At 54.4% G+C, this 22,052-nt stretch overlaps 1 protein-coding gene across 1 annotated transcript; it reads left to right on the forward strand.

Moving 5' to 3' along the window:
* Window positions 1-803: 803 nt before the first annotated feature.
* On the forward strand, window positions 804-19,832 carry MAP1LC3A (microtubule associated protein 1 light chain 3 alpha). The gene is made up of 4 exons (XM_063349930.1): window positions 804-960; window positions 11,057-11,112; window positions 17,893-17,999; window positions 18,540-19,832. Exons 1-4 carry the CDS (start codon window positions 921-923, stop codon window positions 18,700-18,702), a joined length of 366 nt encoding a protein of 121 aa, XP_063206000.1. The 5' UTR covers window positions 804-920; the 3' UTR covers window positions 18,703-19,832.
* The last annotated feature ends 2,220 nt before the right edge of the window (window positions 19,833-22,052 follow it).

A 22,052-nucleotide genomic window follows, 5' to 3' on the forward strand; every position in this document is an offset into this window, starting at 1 on the left:
GACGAGAGACTCGTTAGGTGAGAGATGATGGGGGTCACCGTGGGCATTGCAAATATCTGAAGATCTTGGTGAGATGAGTTAGCGTGCGGGTCTGCTGCCTGTAGATGCAGTGGTGCGGAGGGTCCGGGCAGGCATCTGCCTCTGGTGCTTCCCCTCCACGGGCCTCGCAGCAGCGGCGTGCGGTGACGGAGACCACGGTGACAGGAATGGCAATGTCACCGGGGAGAGGTTTGAGCTGGGAGTGCCAGGAGAAGCTGCTGAGGCACTGACACCCGCCCCCTCCTTCCAGCACCCCCGAGAGCCTCGGCCCGAGGGTGCTTCTCTCCTCAGAGAGGGCCCCTCCGCCGGGCAGAGGCCGGTCTGTGACAGTGCGGGGGCAACGGCGGCCTTCCAGTGCCCAGAGGGGCTCCAGGAGAGATGGGCTGGGACCTGCATCAGGGAGGGGAGACGTAGAACGAGGGGAACGGTTTTACACTGAAAGAGGGAGATTTAGATGAGATATCAGGAAGAAATTCTTTGCTGTGAGAGCGGTGAGCCCCTGGCCCAGGTTGCCCAGAGAAGCTGTGGCTGCCCCATCCCTGGAGGGGTTCAAGGCCAGGTTGGACGGGGCTCGGAGCAGCCTGGGCTGGTGGGAGGTGTCCCTGCCCAGGGCAGGGGGGTGGCACTGGGTGGTCTCTGAGGTCCCTCCCCTCAACCCGCTCCGTGACGAGGACCGGCCCCGGCCCAGCCCGGCACCGCTGGGCCCCCCGCTCCCGCCGCCGCCTGGGGGGGGGGACCCCGCCCAACCCCGCCCCCTCCGGGCGTGCCGCGCTGACGTCACCGCCGCGCTCCGCCGCAGCCCCAGCGCAGGCCGCGCCGCCAGACGGAGCCGCCGCCGGCACCCGCGCCCCGGCCCGGCCGTCCCCGCCCGCCCGGCCGCCATGCCCTCGGACCGGCCCTTCAAGCAGCGCCGCACCTTCGGTGAGCCGGGCGGGGGGTCCCCGCGCCTCCCTCCCTGCGCTCCCCGCCGCGCGGACCTCCTGGGCGCCGTCTCCCCCTGCCGCGGGGCGGCCGGAGGCTCGGCCGGGCTCCGCCGTGTGAGGGCGGGCGGCGGGAAGGACCTGGGGGGACCGGGGGGCGGCGGTGCCGCAGCCGCCGCGCGGTGATGTCATCCCGGCCGGCAGCGCGGCGGGGCGCCCACCCGCTCCGGGGGACGGCAGCCCGGGGAGGGCGGGGGGGGCTCGGTGCCGGGCCCGGCCGAGCGGCGGGACGGCAGCCCCGGGAGGGCTGCGCTGGAGCCGGAGGGCGGGTTTAAAGCCCCCCCCCGCCAGGCGCCGGCTGTACGGGGACAGGCTGTGCATATGTGCTTCACATCGGGCGGGGTGGTTGTCCCTCGGTGGGGGTTGCCGCTCGGGCAGCCCCCGGCTTTTATCCAGCCCGGAATAACAAATCTGTCGGAGCAGGGGGGAGGGGCGCAGGACAGGGCTGAGCGCACGAAACCCTCCCCGTGTCACCCCCCCCGGTGTCACACACCCCCCCCCCCCCGGTGTCACCCCCCCCGTGCATCCCTCCAGGGAGCTGGGGCGACCACTGCGAGGGGCTCTTAATGCCGAGCGAGGGTGGTAGCCAAGAGGCAAATATTTGTGTTTCGCTCTTTCCCTGGGTTTCAACCTTTACATTTCTGACTGTCAGAGCATGATGACCTCGTCAAGAATCACCTTCCCTGCGCCCCGTCTTGTTAGCGTTGGAGTAGTTGTGGTTCCAAGAATTTGGTGGAGCCTCTCTGATCATTCCCGAGAGCCAGAAGAGTTAATGCTCGTGTTGTACCTGTCCCTTTGTAAAATGTGCACGCTGGGACAGTTCAAGTGACAAGGAGGTCACCACATGAGGTACCAGATTTGATTGCCAGGCCTGATAGTGAAATCAGATGAAACATCAGCTGCTGTCCCTCTTGACCTTTGCCAGCTGGCACTGGGAGAGCTGCATGTTTCTGGTGGGTCACATCCCGAGGGGGACATCGATTGAGCGTCGCTTGCCTGAATAATGTTGAAATCAGTGTATTCGTGCCAAACAAGGCCTCAGTTTGTGTCAGATGCTGTTCAGACGCAGGTGAGGGCGTGTTTCCTACGTGAGTTTTAAAATTGGAGCTTTTTCCTACTGAACTGCTGATCCAACCCCTCGCTGCTCTCTTGGAAACTGTAAATATTTGGTAATATATTGGTGCAACCCTTCCGGCCTTGAATGCTTACCCAGCCGCCACCTGCCATGGCCACCGAGACCGGTGAACGTGCACAAACAAGAATAAAATTAAGTCTGGGTGCCCTGTGATACTTGGTTGGCACCTGCTGTGTTCTCCTAAACTACGTATTAAAAGCGGTGAAGTCCTAAATTGCACCCTTAGTAGCTACCTACTGTTAAACTGGTGAGAATCAGCTTATTATGGTCAGGAGGAGTCCGGTTTGCCTTTGCAGATCGCTCAGCCTCTGCGTGAGCCAGAAGGAAAACAAAATCCAAGGCTCAGAGTAGTTGAAAGAGAGCAGGATTAAAATAGCCCAGGAGGGAAGGAGTGGGGGGACAAGGGAGTTTGGTGCTCCCTGTTTCTGTGTACTTTCCTCTGCCCTTTCACTCTCTCTGCTGACTGGTCTGAGGAGCGCGGCTGGCTGGGAGGAGGAGGAGGGGGAGGCAGCCTGGCAGCCCACGCAGTTGCTTTGGGTCAGGGCTGGGATCACTGGGTTGGAGAAAGTAAATACAGCTTGTTTTCCTCTTCGGATCATTACACAACAGGAGCGGGAAGTGATTGTTTACAAGGCAGTTGGAGAGGGCTGATGGGAAACATTGCCAAGCGACACTGTCCCCTCAGAATGGCTTCATTTTTAAGTCTTCAAAACTTTGTAGAAGTGGAACGGTTCCAAAAACACAGAGAAAAGGCAGAGTCAGGAGTGTGCCTGTTTACAAAAGGAACCCAGCTCCGGTTTCATGGCCAGTGCCTTGCTTAGGTCTCAATCTGCTGCCCCCTGCTGAAAATTCTGCCTTCCTTGGTGCATGTTTTCCTCCTTCTTGTATTTTTGAGATTTGTTTTTCCATGACTTTCTTTGACTTGTTCATCTGCTTTGTCTTGGGTCTCTTCTGAATAAAATTTCTTGATTTCTGTTCCTCATTTTTGAGGACTTGAAAAAGGGACTGGCTGGGAAATGCCAGGGCTTTGAGCCCAGGTGTGTTGAGGACACCGAGTGCTTTCTCCCCCGATCTGATGTGCCATTAGTGGTGAGAGGATGATGCTCTGTGACCTGGTCCGGTCCTTGACACCTCTGTGGCAGAGCATCTTTGGTCTGGGTGCATAGGGGTAAAATCTGACAGTAACCCCCTGCTTCCGTGTGCTGGACCCGACTGTGGACATGGAGGCAGCTGCCTTCTGCATAGTCAGATCCATTGTAGGAGTCCAAAACAATTCCCAAAACAAAGGTGCGGTCTGTGTCGTAGGAACAGGGTGTCCTGGCTGTAGAGAGTATGTGCGGCCGCCTGACGACACCGCTGCGCTTCCCATAAAGAGCGGGAGTCCTTGGGAGCATCGGGCAGCGCTTGCACCTCCCACTGTTCCTGGAGCGATGGTTGGGACGGGCTGCTCGGCTCTGCAGGTGACAGCAGGCTTCAGGCCTTGTTTGCAAGGCAGCCTGTAACCGGTGTGGTTACCAACATGGACCGTAAACCCACACCAGTGGTTGGGTAACTGAAAGGAAGGTGGCCTCGTGCTGCAGCGTCCTGCCGACGTGGAGGCACTTCGCAGCAGGACACGTACGCCCCTGCCGAGGGGACAAACATCGAGGTTTGACCTCAGCCTCTCTGCGCTGAATATTCCCATCCCAGGTTCAGTCCTCTGGGAGATCTGCCTTCGGTTCTGGGAAGCCGCTTCCCTTTGGAGGAAGGGAACGCTCTTGGCAGCGTTGCCTTCTCTGGGAACTCGTCTACTGTGAGCCAGCCGGGCTTGTACCAGCCATCCTGGGCTTCTCGTAATGGATTTGCTTGTTGGTGGCTTGGAAAAGCGTCTTGATCTTGATCTGAGGTTGGTTAGTGAGTCAGCTTGTCCTCGTACCCGGTATTTGTGCTCTGGCAGTTGTGCTGGAAGAGCTGGGATTCCTTGAAATGAGGCTGCTGTTGCAAGCTGACGCGTAGCTGCCTGGGTCTAGTTCTGTTAATTACCGAGGACATTCGGTGACGCGATTTGATGCAGGGTTAATTGTCAGCACTGAAGAAAGTATTGGTACAAGAAGAACTGAAAAAACATCCAGAACAAATGCCAGCTAGATGTGTAGACCACAAATATTGATTTTTATTTTAATTATTATTACTATTCTTTTACATAACAAAATGTCCTGAGTGGCAGCTGGGAATAATAAAACCTGTATGTCCTTTGTTCATGACTTAATTTTTTTTTCACTACAAAAACCTCAGATATCCCCTTGAGCCAGAAGGGTGGAGGGTGACGAACGCAGGAGCTGTGAGACTGGTAGACTCTTGCTGCTTCTGTCATTGAGTAGCCGTGAGCCACGGACCAGTCACCTCCCTTGGCTCCTGTGTGCCTTCCGTGGTCGGTCCTGGGGGGATCACGGCCAGGAGGGTCACTCAGGAGGTGTTCCCGTGTGTCACCCTGCTTGTGTGACGTTCTGCGGTCGACCTGCAGCGTGTGAACACCTCCGACTCCGTGGTCATGCAGTTGTTTGCTGCCTTTTGTCTTCAGAAGGCAGTTTGGAAATAGGCCGTGAGAGAAAAGGAAGGAACAAATTCAGGACTGCTGCGTCTGGCTCGTCTCCCCAAATAGGCCCCGCAGATGCGTGCCCAGGCATGTTTGTGCACAAATAGCAATGACCCGGGCTGTGCAAAGTCTCTGTGCACGTTTGTGGTGTTCCACATTAAAATACAGTCCTATAAAGTGTGCCAGTTCTTTGTTTGTGCAATTTGAAGTGTCCTGAGCAGTTCTGAGAAATTCGTGTGCGTTCCTGCCGTCTTGGAGACTTATAATAGTGAAGGTTGTCAAGACGAAAGAAAAGGTCAAACGAAAGCTAGAGGGAAGCCCTTGCAGAGGACAGGGAACTTACTGTTCTCTTCCCGAGGCTAATGAATCTCTGATTAAATGTTGAGAAAAAAACCCAGCTCCTTATCTGGAACTCTGGTGTAAACACTCCGTCTGCCATTCAAACGTGGCACAGAAGGCGCTGCCTGTGCGCCCCCCGTGCTCGGGAGGTGTAGTGAGTTAGAAGCCCTGTTTTCAGCTGGTCGAATGATGGAGGCCAGCGCTCGCCCTGCATGGACCATGGCAGGGGTGACGTGGTACTGGGCAACCAGAGAACAAGTGCCTGGACACGAATTTAGATTTCACAGTTGTCGTCTGGCTCTGCTTGGCCACGAGCTGAGCCCTTACCATGGATTTGCTGGATACAAATACTCATTCCTGGAACCAGGCTCAAAATCATACTCAATTAAATTCTGAAACTGCTAAAAAAAAATCATACGAGGGCGGTTCCTGTTTGTCTTTCAAAATTCATTTTCAAGCTCTACTCTGGAGCCGGGAAGATTGGGAATTTATGCAAATGAGTGAGACTGCTGAGATCCTTCGGCAATCCTGGGGCTCCAGGAGCTAGGCATTGAAAAATCCTTCCAGGCATGACGTGTCCTGTAATGCAGCTGTAACAGCGAAGTGGATAGTCGTGCAGACAGATCATCAGCTGCCCCGTGTCCCTGTTGGTAATTCCTTCCTGTGACAATGGAGCATCGGGCTCTGCCGACACTGTGTTGCAGAGACGCCTTCTATCAGACAGCAAGCTCAAAACTGTAGTTTTGGTCCTGAGTTGCTGATCCTGTCCGGACCCCCCCAGCTTTGCAGACAGGAGGAGTAAAGCGCGACCAACAGTCAGAATCACTGCCAGATTTCTACAGCACTGCTGTCCTTCCTAGCCTGGGACATCGTCCCTGTCTTGATGGTGAGGACAGCTGTCCCAGGGCACGGCTGGCCTCAGGCTCTGCCCTGCTCTCCTCTCGCTCTCCCCAGGGTGCCGCTGGCCTGTTGGGCAGGGCCAGGTCAGCTCAGCTCTCCTGTGAGCCCTGACACATACGCAGGGGTGTATTTCCTGGTGGTTAGAGGTGGCTGGCCTTAGGGTGGTGTGATATTATAAAAATATTTATTGACGTTCATCTGGAATGACCTGCATAACTTGCCTGTGTCTTCAGCAGTTGGCAGCTCATCCCAGACATATCCTGATTTAAAACCATCCATTTCCTCCTCTCCTTGCAGAAAATCTTGTGGAGAGAGTACTGTATTACAGCAACCCTCTGCCCCGGGACTGACCGCAGCAGCTTCTTGAAGAAATGTATTTATTTTTGCATCTGCTTCAGATCTGAGTCAGTCAGAATCACCCCCAAGCTGGCTGGCAGAGTGTCTTGTGGGTGGCATGAGGAAGCCACCGGGCTGGCGGCAAGCGGTGGGGACGTCTGCGTGCTCCCCAGAGCCCTGGGACGAGGGACCGCAGGAAGAGGCAGGGGCTCATGGCTGAATTTCTACTCTCTGCTGTGCCTTCCACACACAGCTCTTGCTCAGTTCCAGAGCTGTTGAGCCGGTGGCACCTTGATGATGTTCCAAGGTGGTATTTTTTCTTAATGGAGTTTTCTGAACCACATTCCTGTTGGTGACAGGCAGCAGGGCTGGTCGCAGAGTCCATCTGCTGCCCCAGGGCAGCACTGGTGCCTGACCAGTGTTTGTCTAGTGTCTCCTGAAAAATGCCGTCCCTTACACAACTGCACTGTTGGAGAACTTGCCATGTGTTTTCCTTCTGTTCCGCCATCTGTATCTTTTGTCTGATTAAGCTCGTTTGCATCCAAGGCTGTCCTTCTGTCCTGTGTCTGCACAGCAGAGACCTGTCTCCCGTAGCCAGGGTTCCTGGGCACCGCTGATAAAAAAGGTTAAGGTTAATGCTCGGAAAGTCTGGCTTAAATTTTTCTGCTGTTCTCCTTAACTGTCGTGATAGTCTCATCCTGCATCGCCATGGGATACGTTGTGACATCTTTGGGAGAACAGCTTGGGAAGGACCTCTGTCAAGAAAACAGCTGAGATTCTGGTGTTTTGGGCAATTTGCAAGCTTTGTTGTTGGTACTTAACCGTTGAAACAGCAGTTGGAGGAGAAATAGGCAATTTTCCTGGCATATGCAATGCTATAAAAATACCCCGGTCTTTCAGTAGGCCCTAGCAGTGAATTTTTGCTAGGAATAACCAGTAAAAAGTGTGTGTTTTTTAGCTTGCTGCTATCTGGAGCTCTCACATCCTGGCACTGGGGAGGAGCCCGGTGTCCCTCGTGGCAGATGTGCAGTGCCCACAGCTGGGAGCGGAGCCGGTGCCCTTCCCTCTGCCTGCGGTTCATTCCTCTTTGCTCAGCTCCTTGGCGGCAGCAGCAGCAGACTGTAGCCCCTCCGTCCCCTCTCGCTTGGAGCCCCCAAGGTGCTGAAGTCAGGCGTGGTGTTTTGCCTCTCCTTGCAGTGAGGAGGGAGGGGGAAAAATATAGATAGGGGCTGGGTTGTGTAAACAGTTCTGGTTCACTTTACATATAGGCTAAGGATTAACTATAGCCAGGTGCTACAGAAAACGGGAAAGTCTTAATCTCAATTAGCACAGCTATAATTTGGGAGAGCTGCAGGAGAAGATAAAAGCTTGTACAATCGGACCTGTCACGTATGAAACGTGAGTGTGCGGACAATGCTAGTGAAAGGGTGGAGGGAGCGGCCGTGGTGTAGGCTGGGGTGCTGGGCTGGCATCTCCATCGGGGCCTCTCTGAAGGCACCTTTAGTGGTTTTCTCTAGTCCTGTGACTCAGATTAGCCTACATATACATTAAATTAAAGGTGGTATTTATAGCCATTCCTTGCTGTGTGATGTTGGAAGATGCTTTCGTGAGACACAGGATCAATCTCTAGCTCCCACTCCAGGCTGAGGGTGTGGGTAACCATCACCTATTTCTTCCAGGAGATCTCTAGCCCCTGAACTATTGTGCACACAGAAATTACCCTTGTGCAGGGTTTGATGCAGCATAGCTTCTCCTGATTCCCAGGCCTGCTCGGCTGGATGTCCAAGGATAGGATGGGACAGAGCTTCAGATGGCCTGGAAACTTCTGCCTGAACCTTCAGGCACTTCGACAGCCTAGGTGGGGTTGCTCCCACCTGCCTTCCTGAATGAAGTTTCTGAAACGGGCATCTCCTGGGCAGAGGAAGCGTTGCAGGGCTCTAGGTGCTTGTGGTTGAAATCACATGGACCTGCTGAAGGGATCCGTCAGCTCCTGGAGCACAGCAGCACCTACTGCCATGGCGTTGTGGTGACCTGCGGATCAGCCACCTCCCATGGGGTCCTCTGAGATCAGAGAGGCTGCAAAACCCTGGGCCCATCTGAGCAGAGGGACCAGGCCCTGGGCACCTGGTGGGTCTTAAAAGAGTGGGACAGGGGAGCTGCCACTATGGTACATCAGACTTCAGGCTAGTTGAGAGCTTTATCACTGGTGGCTCATGCTCTTAATTCCTGCTGAGTCGGCAAGACCTGGTAGGAACGTGCTGCAGCAGCAGTCTGACCTGCCTCTGCCCGAGGCACCTGCAGTCTGTCCCTCAGGGACAAAGGCCTGTGGTTCCAGGGGTGGTATCCTGAGACCCTAACGTGTGGCTGGGTAGATGATGTACTGTTTTGTTCTTGGTGTGGCATCTTTTTCAGTGTGATGGGCACCTCTGTGGAAGCGAAGGTGGTGATGGCTGCCAGCCTTGTGCTGGAGTTGGTAGTGTTCCAGGGAGCACAAAGGGCTATCGGGCATGTGGCTACCCTTCGGCATGTGCAGCCTAGGCCAGTTAGTTGCTCTGAGATTGCCGACATTACTAGCCATGATAACATGCAAAGGCTGCAAATTTGCCTGTGGCGAATTGCTTCTCAGACCCTTCTGATAATTACCTGCATTGTTGGGGCTTCCTCTGCAAACAGTTCTGTGACCCTGCAGGGAAACGCACGATGTCTAGGAAGTTCACCCACACGGCCATCTGATAGTCTGGAGAGACATGCATGGTAGGGTGGGTAGCGAAGCCAGAAAAACTAGCCAGCCATGAGGACACGCAGCTTCTGCAGGCGCTGTTAATACCCAGCACGTCTGAGTTGACTGCAGTCAAGCTGCCTAAAGTCCTTATGCTGGTAAGTGTTGTCCACTCCTGCTCCGGCTCTCCAGCCTTTCAGATGCTCTGTCCTGCTGAAGCTCGTACACCGTGAACACGAGGGAGCAGAACTCCGCAGAAGCGGGGGGCACGCTTCTGGCTGGCTGTTCGAGTTGGATGCTGTGCCTTGGGTCCGTCTTGTCGCTGTGTCCTTCAGCATTCCCAAAGAGGCACTGCTGTGCCAGCGTCATGTGCAGTGCTGATTTCTGCATAACTCCTTGCTGATTGGGACCTCTGGGGAAAATTGTCTGTTATCACAAGGATAACTCTGGATGCCCTGGAGCATTGGATAGGGTGAATTGGATAGGAAATGTGAGGAACTACAGCTTCAGTCATAAACCCCAAAACAAACATGCCCAAATTTTCCATTAAATCCAAATAATCTTGCTCCGTCTTGCTAGCCCATAGACTCCTACAGAAGAAAGGTCTAGCAATTCCTAGTAGAGGGATATATTTTCCTCTCAGAGGAGACAGAAATGGTGCTCAAAAGCTTCTGTGGTCCAGTGATTTTGTAGTCCTGTGGCCTCTAATGAAACTCCAGTCTCTTCCCAAAGTGGTATCTAGCCAAATTCAATTTATAAGGAATAAGGTTTTATTGAGTGGTTAGAGGAGAAATGCTCAATGTTTGTGGGGAGAAAACACACTCAAACACATGCACTTATCTTGCCCTATGTGGTCCTGGTGGGTCCTGAGAAGCTGGGGCTGCATGGAGCAGGTCATGGCAGTCAGGCTTGAAGCGGGTGCTGTGGCAGGATGGTCCCACGGCAGAGCATGCGGTACCCAGATCTGACATTTCTAGGCAGTCCTTAGTCGTTAGCTTTCACCACCTGGTTTTACCTACTGTGATCCATGAAACTGCTTCTCCTGGGCACTTCAGATGGGCCCTTGCAGGCTGTGAAGCACTTCCCAGAGTAATGGTGACACAAGGAGGAGTGCAGGTCTGTAGCATCCCAGGAGGAGCACACACAGAGCCATACCTGGCCCTGGTATGGCTTTTTCCCCTCCTTTCTGCTGTTTTGAATTGTGTAAAGTGGAGACCCCTCTTGTAAAGCAGTGAGGGGGCATTGAAAGCCTCCTGTAAGCTCAAAGAGCGTACAAGCTTTTACGTGCTGCCTGTTGTGCATCTCAGTAAACATGAACTCTGGAGGAAAATGGGTTAGAAAGTGTGAGAACTGCAGAAAAACAATCTTTCAGTACGTGGGTCATCTCCTTGCTTAAGTTTTTCTTCCTGTTTCCACGACAGGTCTAGAAATACATTCTGTCAGGCCAATAGCTGTTGTAGCTGCTAAGTAGATCTATGATAGCGCAGGAGTCCTCCTTGGCAAGGCCTGTCTCTTTTGGATTGAGGCACTGTGCCAGATAGTTCTTGGAAGTGTGCAACAGGTGGAAGGAAATGGCTAAAACCCAGCCCCAGGTGGAGAATCATCTCTTCTGGGGAAGCAGCCAGGAGACACAAAGAGCCTGAACTTCCAGAGCCGAGACCCTAAAGCTGTGTTGCTACCTGGCACGGACGGTCATGAGCTGCAGGTGCTTAAGGTAGATTTAGGAATAGAGTTTTGTAATCCTTATGGTCTCATTTAAGTCATTTAATTTCCACGTGTGTTGTCCAGTTTTACCGGGCAGGGTAGCATGTCCCGGCCTTGGGGGCTGATTGGGGTGGTTGGAAGCCACAAAGGGTCGATCCGTGAAGCTGACGTCTGGCTGACCGTCTACTGCTGCAAATGTTCAGAAGAGGCTGATGAAAAGAGTTTGCATTTCTTTTGTCGGTTGTGGCTTGCAGGGTGGTTACCTCGTTTTTGCCTGAACTAGTGCAGCCGGATGTTTCTAACTTCTTTCTTTCCTTCTTTCTTTCCAGCGGATCGTTGTAAAGAAGTACAGCAGATCCGAGAGCAGCATCCAAACAAAATCCCGGTAAGTTGTCGTTCTTGCTGTTCTGCGTTAGCCTTTGTTCTCACGACCCCTCTGTGCTGCTGGGCAGCCTCCACCAGTCAGCCACGGAGGTCACAAAACTTTGCTCTCCAGAATCAACACGGGACGCTCTCCATAAGCCTCCAGTGCCTTGTGCACGCCAGCAGCTCGACAGTAGACCGCATTCTCAGCAGCACAAAAGGCAGGCTTTCTCTTAAGCTTCATTGGCAGGCTGAGAGAGTTGGGGGTGTTCAGCCTGGAGAAGAGAAGGCTCTGGGGAGACCTTACAGCAGCCTTCCAGTACCTAAAAGGGGCCTGTAGGAGAGATGGGGAGGGACTCTTTATGAGGGAGTACACCGACAGGATGAGGGGTAATGGTTTTAAACTGAAAGCGGGTAAATTTAGATATCAGGAAGAAATTCTTTGCTGTGAGGGTGGTGAGCCCCTGGCCCAGGTTGCCCAGAGAAGCTGTGGCTGCCCCATCCTTGGAGGGGTTCAAGGCCAGGTTGGACGGGGCTTGGAGCATCCTGGTCTGGTGGGAGGTGTCCCTGCCCAGGGCAGGGGGTGGAACTGGATGGTCTTTAAGGTCCCTTCCAACCCAAAGCATTCAGTGATTCATGCCCACCCTAGAGGCAAGGAACTGGTTTGATCTCAAATCTACTTCCAAGCCAGCGCAGCAGGAGAAAACTCTGAAATGGCCTTTTGTTGTTGTTGCAGTAGCTGCCTGACTTTTCCTGGATAACCTGGTAAGGATTTCTCTGCATCTGCCCAGAGAATGATGTGTGAGATGATCTTTGCTGTACTGAAAGCAAAGAGGCTCTGTTAGGACACTTCATAACCTAGCCGAACAATCACACCCGGTCTGTGCTTTCCCAGCATCTCTTGTTGAGAACGCGTAGGTGAGGCTCCATGAATCGCCTCCGGTTCTTCCTGTCCATGTCAGACCTAATATGCTGTCTTGCTCTTTGGCTGTGAGTGTGCTTTTGGTATCCTAGCTGAGTATTTATTTCTCTTCCTGAGAAGGTGGAGAACTTAGAGAAATAACGTACACTGGGCTCACTCGAGTTATTATTTGCAATACTATTGGATGTGTGACCAAAAAATGGGATGCGTTCGTAGGTCAGCTCACTCTCGGTGGCCATGTCTTAAAATGGCATACAATCTCTCACTGCTCTTGGCACATACTAGTCCGTTCCTGCCTCATTCTTCATTTTAGCACCACGTCTTCTAGCAAAAATAATTCTTTCTTTTTCTTCTCTCTCACCACCACCGTGGTGTCCACGTGTTGTCAGCTCAGCAGAGCAGGACTTGCCCCTCGCAGCACACTAAATAACAGTATGCCATCTCATCTACACATTTATTAACTGCCACTTTTAGCATGGTTTTCATGGCATTAGGCTGGCTCTGCATTTTTCCAGAGTTGTGGCAGAGCTAGTTACGATGCCTTAAGGCTCTAGCAACAAGGACAGGCTAGAAATAAGTTGTGCATAAAATGTACACACATGCATGTATCAAGTGCCTGTACACAAATGTGTGTTGCCTGGGAAATGAACAGAAGGAGCCAGAGCTCTGCATCCACATGCAGAATTTTACTGGCATTACTGAAATGTGGTGGGAGAACGTCCATGGCTGGAGTGCTCTTTGTGTTGGGGTCTAACACCACATGCCCCGGGAGAAGGCTTCTGCGTCATCAGGACCTGGCCACTGGTGTGGTTGTCTGGGGAGGTTCAGCCGTGGCAGAAACCTGCTCCAGTGACCGCTTTGTTTGGTGCCTTTTTGTCCTTGATGGTGTCCCAAGTGCCGGCGTCGTGAGAGGATGAGGGACTTGGCTAAACGCTTGGCTGCTTTGCTTTCCTGGGCTGACTGACGTGGCAGGGGAGGATACATCTAGCTGCAGGTTCTGCTGGAGCAGTAAAAAGAATCAGGAGGAGAGAAGGGTGTTGAAGGCTGGGGGGGGGCAGCTGTGTTTGTATCACTAGTGTCTCTAAAGGCCTGGTCCCCATCAGACCCTGGCACCAAGGTTGGTGCCGTCTCTTCTCCTTTACGTAGCAAAGTCCCTGCACGTCAGTGTCTGTAGCTTTTGGCGGTAGGGCTGCGAGCAGAGCCTCCTCCTGTGGATCGGAGCATGGCCGGCGGGTGGCTCTGGGTCTGAGCAGTGCAGGCAGAACGGCTGTCAGTAGGGCTTGCTCTTTGGTGAAAGGCAGGAGCTGTGTTTGCCGAGTGACTGGCCTCCCTGGAGCGGCACTTGGAATTAGCAAAGGGGTTTGAGCCCACGGCCCAGGGGGAGTTAGGGAGAAGGTGGCCCAGGTCATGCCGCTGTTGCTGACAGAGATGACAGCGATCTGTGCCACAGCTGCTGCCCCCTTCTTGCATCTCCAGTTTCCACCCGGAGCCCTTGTGCGAGTCCCCTTTTGCTTTGACAGAGGGCCAGGAGGATTTGCGGAGTGCATGGCCTGGCTTTGTGCCCAGGGAAAGGCGTTTCTCTCCTGTTTCCATCAGGGTACTTCCAGAGGGAGCTGGGGAAGGGGCTGTGCCACATACCCGCAGGGGGACTGCGTAGGGAGAGAGCTGGCGGTGCGTCTGTCTGTGCCCACCAGAGACAAAGAGGCAGATAACCTGGCCTCTGCCTGAGGCGGGGAGTTCTCTGCTTGCGTTTGAAGGGAAATCATATCCCAGGACGCCTCACGGGCACGTGTAATAAGGAGACAGGCAGGAGATGGGGAGGGCTCCCCAGTGTTTCCCTGTCCACCTCACACCAGGGGCTCCTTTGCTGTCTCTGCATTCCCCGAAGCTGGCAGCACTTCCATGGTACAAAAGCGCTGAGCGCAGGAACACAGCTCTTGCTGAGAAGGGCATGTTGTGGTGGCAGCGAGGTGCTCCTCACGCTTAGCTCTGCTGGGAAGGAGCCTCCAGCTGCCCCTTGCAGGCATCTGCGGGGTGGCTCCTCCTCGGGCGAGCAGAGCAAGCAGAGGGCCTCCTGCCTTCTCGCTGGGACCTCCATCCACAGCCTTAGCAGATGCTTTAGAAACCATCTCTTCTGCCCTGCTAGAGGATAGGCTGACCTTACGCCTGCCCTCGCCTGCTATCGGCCCAAGGGCTCTCCTTCTGGAGTCCTGTTGAGGAGCAGCTGCAAGTTTTAAGCTAGCTCCGGTGAACCCTGGAGAGTCTAAAATCACCGGGGAACAGCTTGTGCTGGGCAGCGATGGGAGCAAACCATTTCCCAAAGCACTGTAATGCTAAATTCAGCGAGGCCTGGTGAGACGGGGGCTGTACTGCTGCAGGGGGTGGGTCAGGGGAGAGCCCCCTCTCGTGCCGACAGGGAGGGCTGGGGGTGTGTTTGGCCCTGGAGAGATGTCTCTGGTAGGTTACGTGATAAAAAACTCACCTGCACACCCACAGAGGAGCACAGAGAGGCAATGGCAGGTGAGGGAGCCCAAATAATGCCTTGCCCCTGCACAACGGTGGATGGAAACCCAAATTACAGACTTGGAGGAAGGGACAACCTTCTCTGGGCTCCTGCGAGGGCTGTGCCGGGGGGCTGCAGACCCAGCGTCCAGGGCTGACACCACTCAAGATGGATCAACAGCAGAGCACCTTTTGGACAGAGGGGGTTACGGAATGCATTCCCCCTGGAGGACCTCCACCCTGTTCAGCTGGTGGGGGACAGGATGAGGCTGTTGGTGCTGTCTGCGTTCGTGGGAGTGCTCTGTGTGGATCTCCGTGGCTGGCCGTGTATATAGGTCTGTACGTGTTACGTACGCATTTGTGTGTGTGTGCCTACAGGGAATATATTCTCAGCCTGGCTGCTGGCTGAGGACATGGAGCAGTGGCAGCCTTGCCTCTGTCGGGCTGCCAGATCCAGCCCCATTCCCTACTAAAATCCCTTTCCGTCTCTTCAGACTGGCCCTAGATCAAGGGTTGAGTCTATAAATGCTGCCCAAGCCCCCTCTGTGATGGGACCGGGACCCCAGGCTCTGCCCTAAGCCTTCCCACCTGTGCCCAGCTCATGTTATTTCTGCAGAGAGATCTGTGGTGGGTTCCGGCTGCAGGAGTAGGTGTCCCACGCTGAGGAACCCCCTGGCCTGAGGCAGCAGCTTGGAAGAGGATACGGGAGCGGAGGTGGCTTTGTATACAAGCCCTGTGGCCACAGGGGTGTAATATTAGCATTTGATCATGCATTTCCCTCCAAAGCTAGACAAGAACGTTTTTTCCGTTGGCCACCTGTTCCCATAGCTGGGTTACCCAAATAGCAGCTCATGTTCTGGAAACAGAAACTCTTGGAGCTCTTCTACGTGACAGGCCCTCTGTCTGCTCGGGGCACAAGGCAGCTGCTGCTTTAACAGCCAGGACATCCTTCTCGGCCCATTCTTGTATTAATTGAGAAGCTTTTCTTTGTGTGATGGGACTGGCTGGTAATTAGAGACGTCTGCCTCTGTTCCTGCTAGATGTAAGTGAGAAATGAGGCAGAACCCAGGTGTACGGGACCTTCTCTGCGTGTAAAAATACATGCACAAACAGTAGCTGCGTAGTTTGTGCAAGCTGCTGTTAAAATCTTGAGGTCCCGCTGTTGTCTCTGTGTTTCCCAGAGCAGCATCCCCATACGTGGCTATTGCGAGTGTCCAGCCCCTTGAGACTAGTCATCTCCTGATAGCCAAAATACTTATCTGTCCAATTAAGATTCAAATAAAATACAGTAGCATGGTTCTGCTTGTCTTTGTCCTTCCCTGCTCTCCTGCTGGAGCGAGGAAGGGACATTTAGCAGGTTGGTAAGGGGCATCCTGATGCATGATTTAGATGAGCTATCAGGAAGAAATTCTTTGCTGTGAGGGGGGTGAGCCCCTGGCCCAGATTGCCCAGAGAAGCTGTGGCTGCCCCATCCCTGGAGGGGTTCAAGGCCAGGTTGGACGGGGCTTGGAGCAACCTGGTGTGGTGGGAGGTGTCCATGCCCAGGGCAGGGGGTGGACTAGATGGTCTTTAAGGTCCCTTCCAACTCCAACCATTCTATGATTTAGTCTGTTGCAGGCAGTTGTTCTTTCATCAGGTCCCTGTCTTGCAAAAGGGACCGAAGGATCAATACCTGGCTTTCCCTGGTCTTTTTCTCTGGCACTCTTGCTCAGTATCAAGAGGAGACGTGGCCAATGCGAGAATGTGTTGGTGGACTCATGGGGACCTTCATGCGCTGCTTGTCCGGCTCTCCGGCTCCTGGGCTCCCCTTGTGAGAGCTTTGTCCAGGATGGGCTCTTCAGAGGGCAGCGAGATGCAGAGCTCTCACCAAGGTGCCTCGCACCCCTCCCTTGTCTAGGAACTGCCTGCCCCATAGCTTGGCCCATCCTGGTGGGCCTTGAGATAAGCCCTGCAGAATGGGGAACTCAGCAGACGTTCCCAGAATCCCAGAGCGTCTGATTTGGCTTTGGTGTAGCCAGGCAGCAGGAGTTACGTTGCTGCTGCTGATAAAGGCTGGTGTGTCAACAGATGACGATGGGAAAGGCAAATCAATGTTCCCCCAAGTTCGCCTGTTCCTTTTGGCTCCACAGAGCCATCTTCTGGGGATCCTGATCTCTGCATGCTGCTCCATCCTTCCGCCGTCCAAAGGGATTTGCAGTCTCCCATAATTTTTTGGACAAGACCTGGGAAAATGATTTATGGGAACTCCTTGCCTTATAGTGAAAAAATAATGTTGAGTCTCAACTGGGAGAGGACGATGAACTGACTAGTGGGTAAGTGTCTTTCTGTGGAGAAAACAACGAGGTACTGGAGAGATGTGAGAGTCGGAGAATCACTGTAATGGGAACGTATGGAGCTTTGTAAGGAATGTCATTACTTATTTTAACTGCCTAACGCCGTGTTTCTTAGAATCCAAATAGTACGTTTCCAAGCTGATTTAGAACAGCAGTTGTAGCTGTCAGCAGACACGTCTTAACAGAAGGAATTCCTTAATTATAATAGCAGGAAAACTGAACAGAAATCATTGTGTGGCCATTTCAGAATGTAGGCTTTGTAAGAGCTTTCCCAAGCAAGACCTTTTTCAGGGGAGGACAGGTCGGGTTGTCCCTGTGGTGGCACTGTGCTGAAGCGCCCTGGAAGCTTACCGCACAGCGGTGGTGGCACACGGGAGAAGTGGCCATGGGTTTCTGAGCCTCTTTGGAGTCAGTGTGTCTGAGTGTTAACAGGAGGAGCGGGACTGGCGAAATCCAAGCTCCCCCTTCCTGAAGGAATGCCTTAGGCATGGCTTCGCAGTGATTTCTAAAAACCGGTTGTTTGGGAGTATCTGCAGCTCGTCCTGAGCAAACAGGGTGATGCTGAACGGCAGCAGCCCAGCGCTGTGGCACAGAAGGGAAGGAGAACGTCTCTTGCTGTGCACCATGAGTTCAACCCTTGTCTCAAGCCAGAAAAACTTGTGGTTTTGGTCAGTCTGAAAGCGATGTTAAAATACACTTCGCTCCTCTTCCGGATCTCCTGCGTGCCAGGGGTGGTAGCTAAATCAATCCGCTAATGCCTACTGTTTTCTCAGCCAGCCAGAGCAGTCGATGCCTTAGGTCACTTCTCTGGGATGCCCTCCACCAACTGGCTCAGGCAGGCAGATGGCTCTTTGCTGATGAGCTGTCTGCAGCCAACCTGATGGCCACCACCATGGCCTGGTTTTTGTTTTCCTGTGAGGGTGAAGCAAAGTGGGGCCTCACCTCAACTTCTCCACTTGTGTTAGTTTGATTCATGTTTGACCTGGAGGCCAGTGCTTGGGGCACTGTAAACTGTGGCTAACCCTACCATTGACTTTCTCCCCAGGTCATTATTGAACGCTATAAAGGAGAGAAACAGCTGCCGGTGCTGGACAAGACCAAGTTCCTCGTCCCAGACCATGTCAACATGAGTGAATTGGTCAAAATAATCCGGTGAGTGGGGTGGCCCCAGCTGGCATGTTGTGAACCTGTCCTCACCCACAGGCCCTGAACACAGAGCGGTGGGGTGAGGGGGGGCAGAGGCAGCTGCTGAGAGTGGGAATGGCGACATGGCAACCACGGCATCCTTGTGTTGTGGTACAGACTGCTGGGGGTGCCGAGAGGGGGCAGGTTCTGGTGCCCTGGAGGAGGTTCTGGTGCCCAGGAGTATGTGGTGGACTGTGACCTCTCCCTCGTAGGGACCCTCCATGAGCTGATGAGGAGGATTCCAGTCTCCTCCTTCTATCCTTCACCTCAGATGGAAGAGGCCCCTCTGCTTTGCCCTTGCCAGAAGCGCATGTAGAAAGGGGCTTTGCAGAGTCCTGGCTCAGGAGGCCTTGGAGCCCCGAGCAGCTCAGCTGGGCTCATGGACACCGTGTCCTGAGCCTGTGGGAGCAGGCCCTGCTGTGGGGGCGTACAAGCAGCATTGCTGGGGGAGGTGGACCTTGCTGTCACAGTGCCTACACCCAGGCCCTCCTGCCCTTGCCCCCACAGGCGCCGCTTGCAGCTGAATCCCACCCAGGCTTTCTTCCTGCTGGTGAACCAGCACAGCATGGTGAGCGTGTCTACACCCATCTCGGAGATCTACGAGCAGGAGAAGGACGAGGATGGCTTCCTCTACATGGTCTATGCTTCCCAGGAGACCTTTGGCTACTGAGGCCTGCTGAGAGGTGGCATGTGGAGACAGACGAACTGTGGCGCGCAGGCCCCCGGCCTTGGAAGACAACACAACCAGAGGCTCACCAGAGGGGGACTGTGCTGACTCCCTTCCTCTCCCTCCCGCCCCGTCCCACCGCCTCGTCACCAAAGAGGCTCGTGGCGTGTGTTGGACTGGCACAACCCTTCACCTCCGTGTAGAGTAGCCCCGCTCCCTCCACACACACGCACGCACCCACGTGTGCACGGACGCCCGCGCGCGCGCGTGTGGGGCCTCGGCTCCCCGTCGTGTCCCTGTCATCCCCCCCCGCCCCTCAGCTGGTCTCGCTGTGGGGCCTTGGCTCCCCATCCCGCCCCCGTCCCCCCCCATAGCTGCTCTCGCTGTGCTCCGTGTGCGTGTCTGTAGCCCACTGCCAAGAGAGATCGGCCGGTGGCGGAGAGGGGACAGGAGGCCGTCGCCTTGGCTTTCGGCGCAGGGAGAGCCGCCTCTCCTCCGCAACACTCATAAAGGGCAGGAGGTCTGCAAAAGCAGCAAAGAGATGTTACCATTGCTCCCGAGTTTTAATTGATTTTAATTACACCCATATCAGATTCTTGGTGCTACTGAGTAGATGTAGGTGTCTCTATAGGACTGTGGATAATGTATATCCTTTAGATTTATTTTATTGGGTTTTTGGTTTGGTTTTTTTTTTTTTAGGGATAGATTGGAATGGGGAGAGGGGGTAATCTTTCCTGTATTCTGTAGGTAAATAAATACGGCTTCATTGCACTTTAAAGCATAGTAGATGTCAGAGTGGAATTTACTTTTAATTTATACAGGTTTGCCATATATAGTGCTGCTCCTCTGTTGACAGTTGTACCTAGATTGTCTTTGTTTCTTTTTTTTTTTTTAAATATAATTGATTTCCCTTCTCTCTGTCTCCCCATTGCATGCAATTTTTCAGTCTCAGTGTGGCAAAGAGTTTGCTCAAGGAATGTACTGATTTATATTTGCTATGTTCCCATTCCTGTTTCTCATGTATTATACCAAAAAAATGTATATGATAAAATCCCAACCAGTTTAATCTATACAAAGGTATATATATATAAATATATATATAAAATAAACATAAATTCAAGTCGTGTCTTGTAGGAATGTTCTGTTCCCATCTCATTTGTCTATGTTAATGTCCCTAATGTCTGTCAAGTAAGAGTGCTGCGTGTTCCCCGTGGTCGCTGGAGCGCTGGGTGCCTGCCTGGACTTCGGAGCTGCTTCATCCGAGCTGTGGCGAAAGCGGGTGGCTGGGGTTGAGCGGCCGAGGCAAAGGCGGAAGCTGGGCTCAGAGGGCAGAGCGCTGGATAGTGATGTGGGAAACACGGGGATCCTCGCCCTACCTGCGACATAGCGTTGGGTAGACCTCTTGTCCTGTGGCCATGTTTCCTCATCTGGGAAAGAAAAACTCGAGGGGGAGGGCATTTGCGAAGTCGCTGCTTTTAAAGGAGGCTTTGAGCAGTGCAGGTAATCTCCCTGAGCACTCAGACAAAATTGTTTCCCAACCAAAGGCAGGGGCTGGTGGCCATTTAGTATTTCAGTGGGTTTCCCTGCCCCTCGGCTCGCTCTGTGTCCTTTGCGCTGCCCAGCAGAGAAGAGTTTAGATGCTGTTAGCCTGAGTTGCAGCTGACTGTCGTGTGTCCTGCACCTGCAGGGGATCTTCTGTCCAGGGGAGCAGCTGGTGCACGCAAGTGGGTAAGCGCTGCAGGAAGATGGTGGGAAGCCAGCTGGAATCTCCCCTCTTCCAGTGTAAAACCGTTCCCCCTCGTCCTATGGCTCCCCTCCCTGATCCAGAGTCCCTCCCCATCTCTCCTGGAGCCCCTTTAGGGACTGGAAGGGGCTCCAAGGTCTCCCCGGAGCCTTCTCTTCTCCACGCTGAACCCCCCAGCTCTCTCAGCCTGTCCTCACAGCAGAGGGGCTCCAGCCCTCCCAGCATCTTCATGGCCTCCTCTGGATCTCTCCTCTTTCTGTTTTTCAGGCAGTTCTTTGCTGTTCTCCTTTCCTCTGCTCTGCCCTTAGTTCCCCGTCACTTGCAGATAACGGTAACAACTGGAGCTCATCCCCACAGCCACGACAGCCAGTCGTGTCTATCCTGTACGTTCAGCGGGAGCCCGCACTGCCCTGGCTTCTAATACCCACAGGTTCTCAAAGGTCTCTGAATGGAAGTGCCGCTGTCTTGCCCCCTCCTCCCCATGTGGGAGGTGAAAGCAGACGCTTGCCTTGTCCTCCCTTTCTCTCCCCTGTCGCTAGTGAAGTTCAGGATGAGCTGCTGCATGTGTTGATACAAGCAACTGCTTGTGCAGGAGGGCCCTGCCTGGGCTTTGCGTGGTCTCATGCCTCTGGGCATCGCTTGACTAGTGAATGAGGTTACGCGTGCCAGACTGGCTTAAAGGACTGACCAGAACCGACCTAGCTGGCCACCCTGACCCAGAGCTGAGCCAAGCAGATTTTGCAGCAGAGCTGTGTGCAGGCGCTGGCTGGTGCCCAACCATGGAACCGTCAGGGCTGGAGGAAGCAGAGGCTCCTCTGGAGACACCGTAACCCAGATGAGCCGGGGACAGGGATCAGTAGGGCAGGGCACCCAGCACAGATGCAAATGCAATGCTGGTCATTCTGCTTATGATGCAGAAGGGGTTGAACAGCTGGAGGTCGGCATGAAAGTTTTCGAGGGCACTTTCAGTCCCCTTCTACGCCTTATTGCAGCTATGTACATCCCAATGCCAGACTGTTACTCTTTAGGCAAAATAAAATGACGCTGTGCTGCTGTGAAACAAACTCGGGTGAATCTTTGCACTATGCCAAGATTGTGGCAATGCTTTAAGATAAAGCTGAGTGCTGCAAACTTCGGACTGTTACACTGGACCCATCCGCAGCCGCCCCACAACTGGTGTTAGCGAGTGTGGTCCCATCTTGGGGCTCCCACAAGGCTGCTCTCGGGGTCACCAAAAGCCACCGTCCCTCCACGCCAAGCTCTCGCAGCCCCAGACCCCCCACCACGGCGGGGTCCGCCCTTCCCCGGGCGACGGCCCGTCCCCGCGGCCCCGGCTCTCGCCCGCCGTCTCGGGGCCCCCCCGACACGCGGCTCGCGGGGACCGTTTCCCCCCGCTCCCGCCCCCAGCGTCGGCCGGGGCCGGTAACGGTCTCCGAGCGGAGCCGGCCGGAGCGAACCGCGGCCGGAGCGGCCTCTTCCCCCGCGGCAGCCCCGCAGCCCGCAGGAAAGCGCCGCCGCAGAGCGGCCCCGAGCGAGCCCGTCCCTCCCGCCCCGCGGCTCCCGGCGGCGCCCGTCAGGCGGCGGAGCCCGGCCGGCGAGCGGGGGCATG

This window comes from Chroicocephalus ridibundus, chromosome 12 (genome assembly GCF_963924245.1).
Source record: "Chroicocephalus ridibundus chromosome 12, bChrRid1.1, whole genome shotgun sequence".
Lineage (NCBI taxonomy): Eukaryota > Metazoa > Chordata > Aves > Charadriiformes > Laridae > Chroicocephalus > Chroicocephalus ridibundus.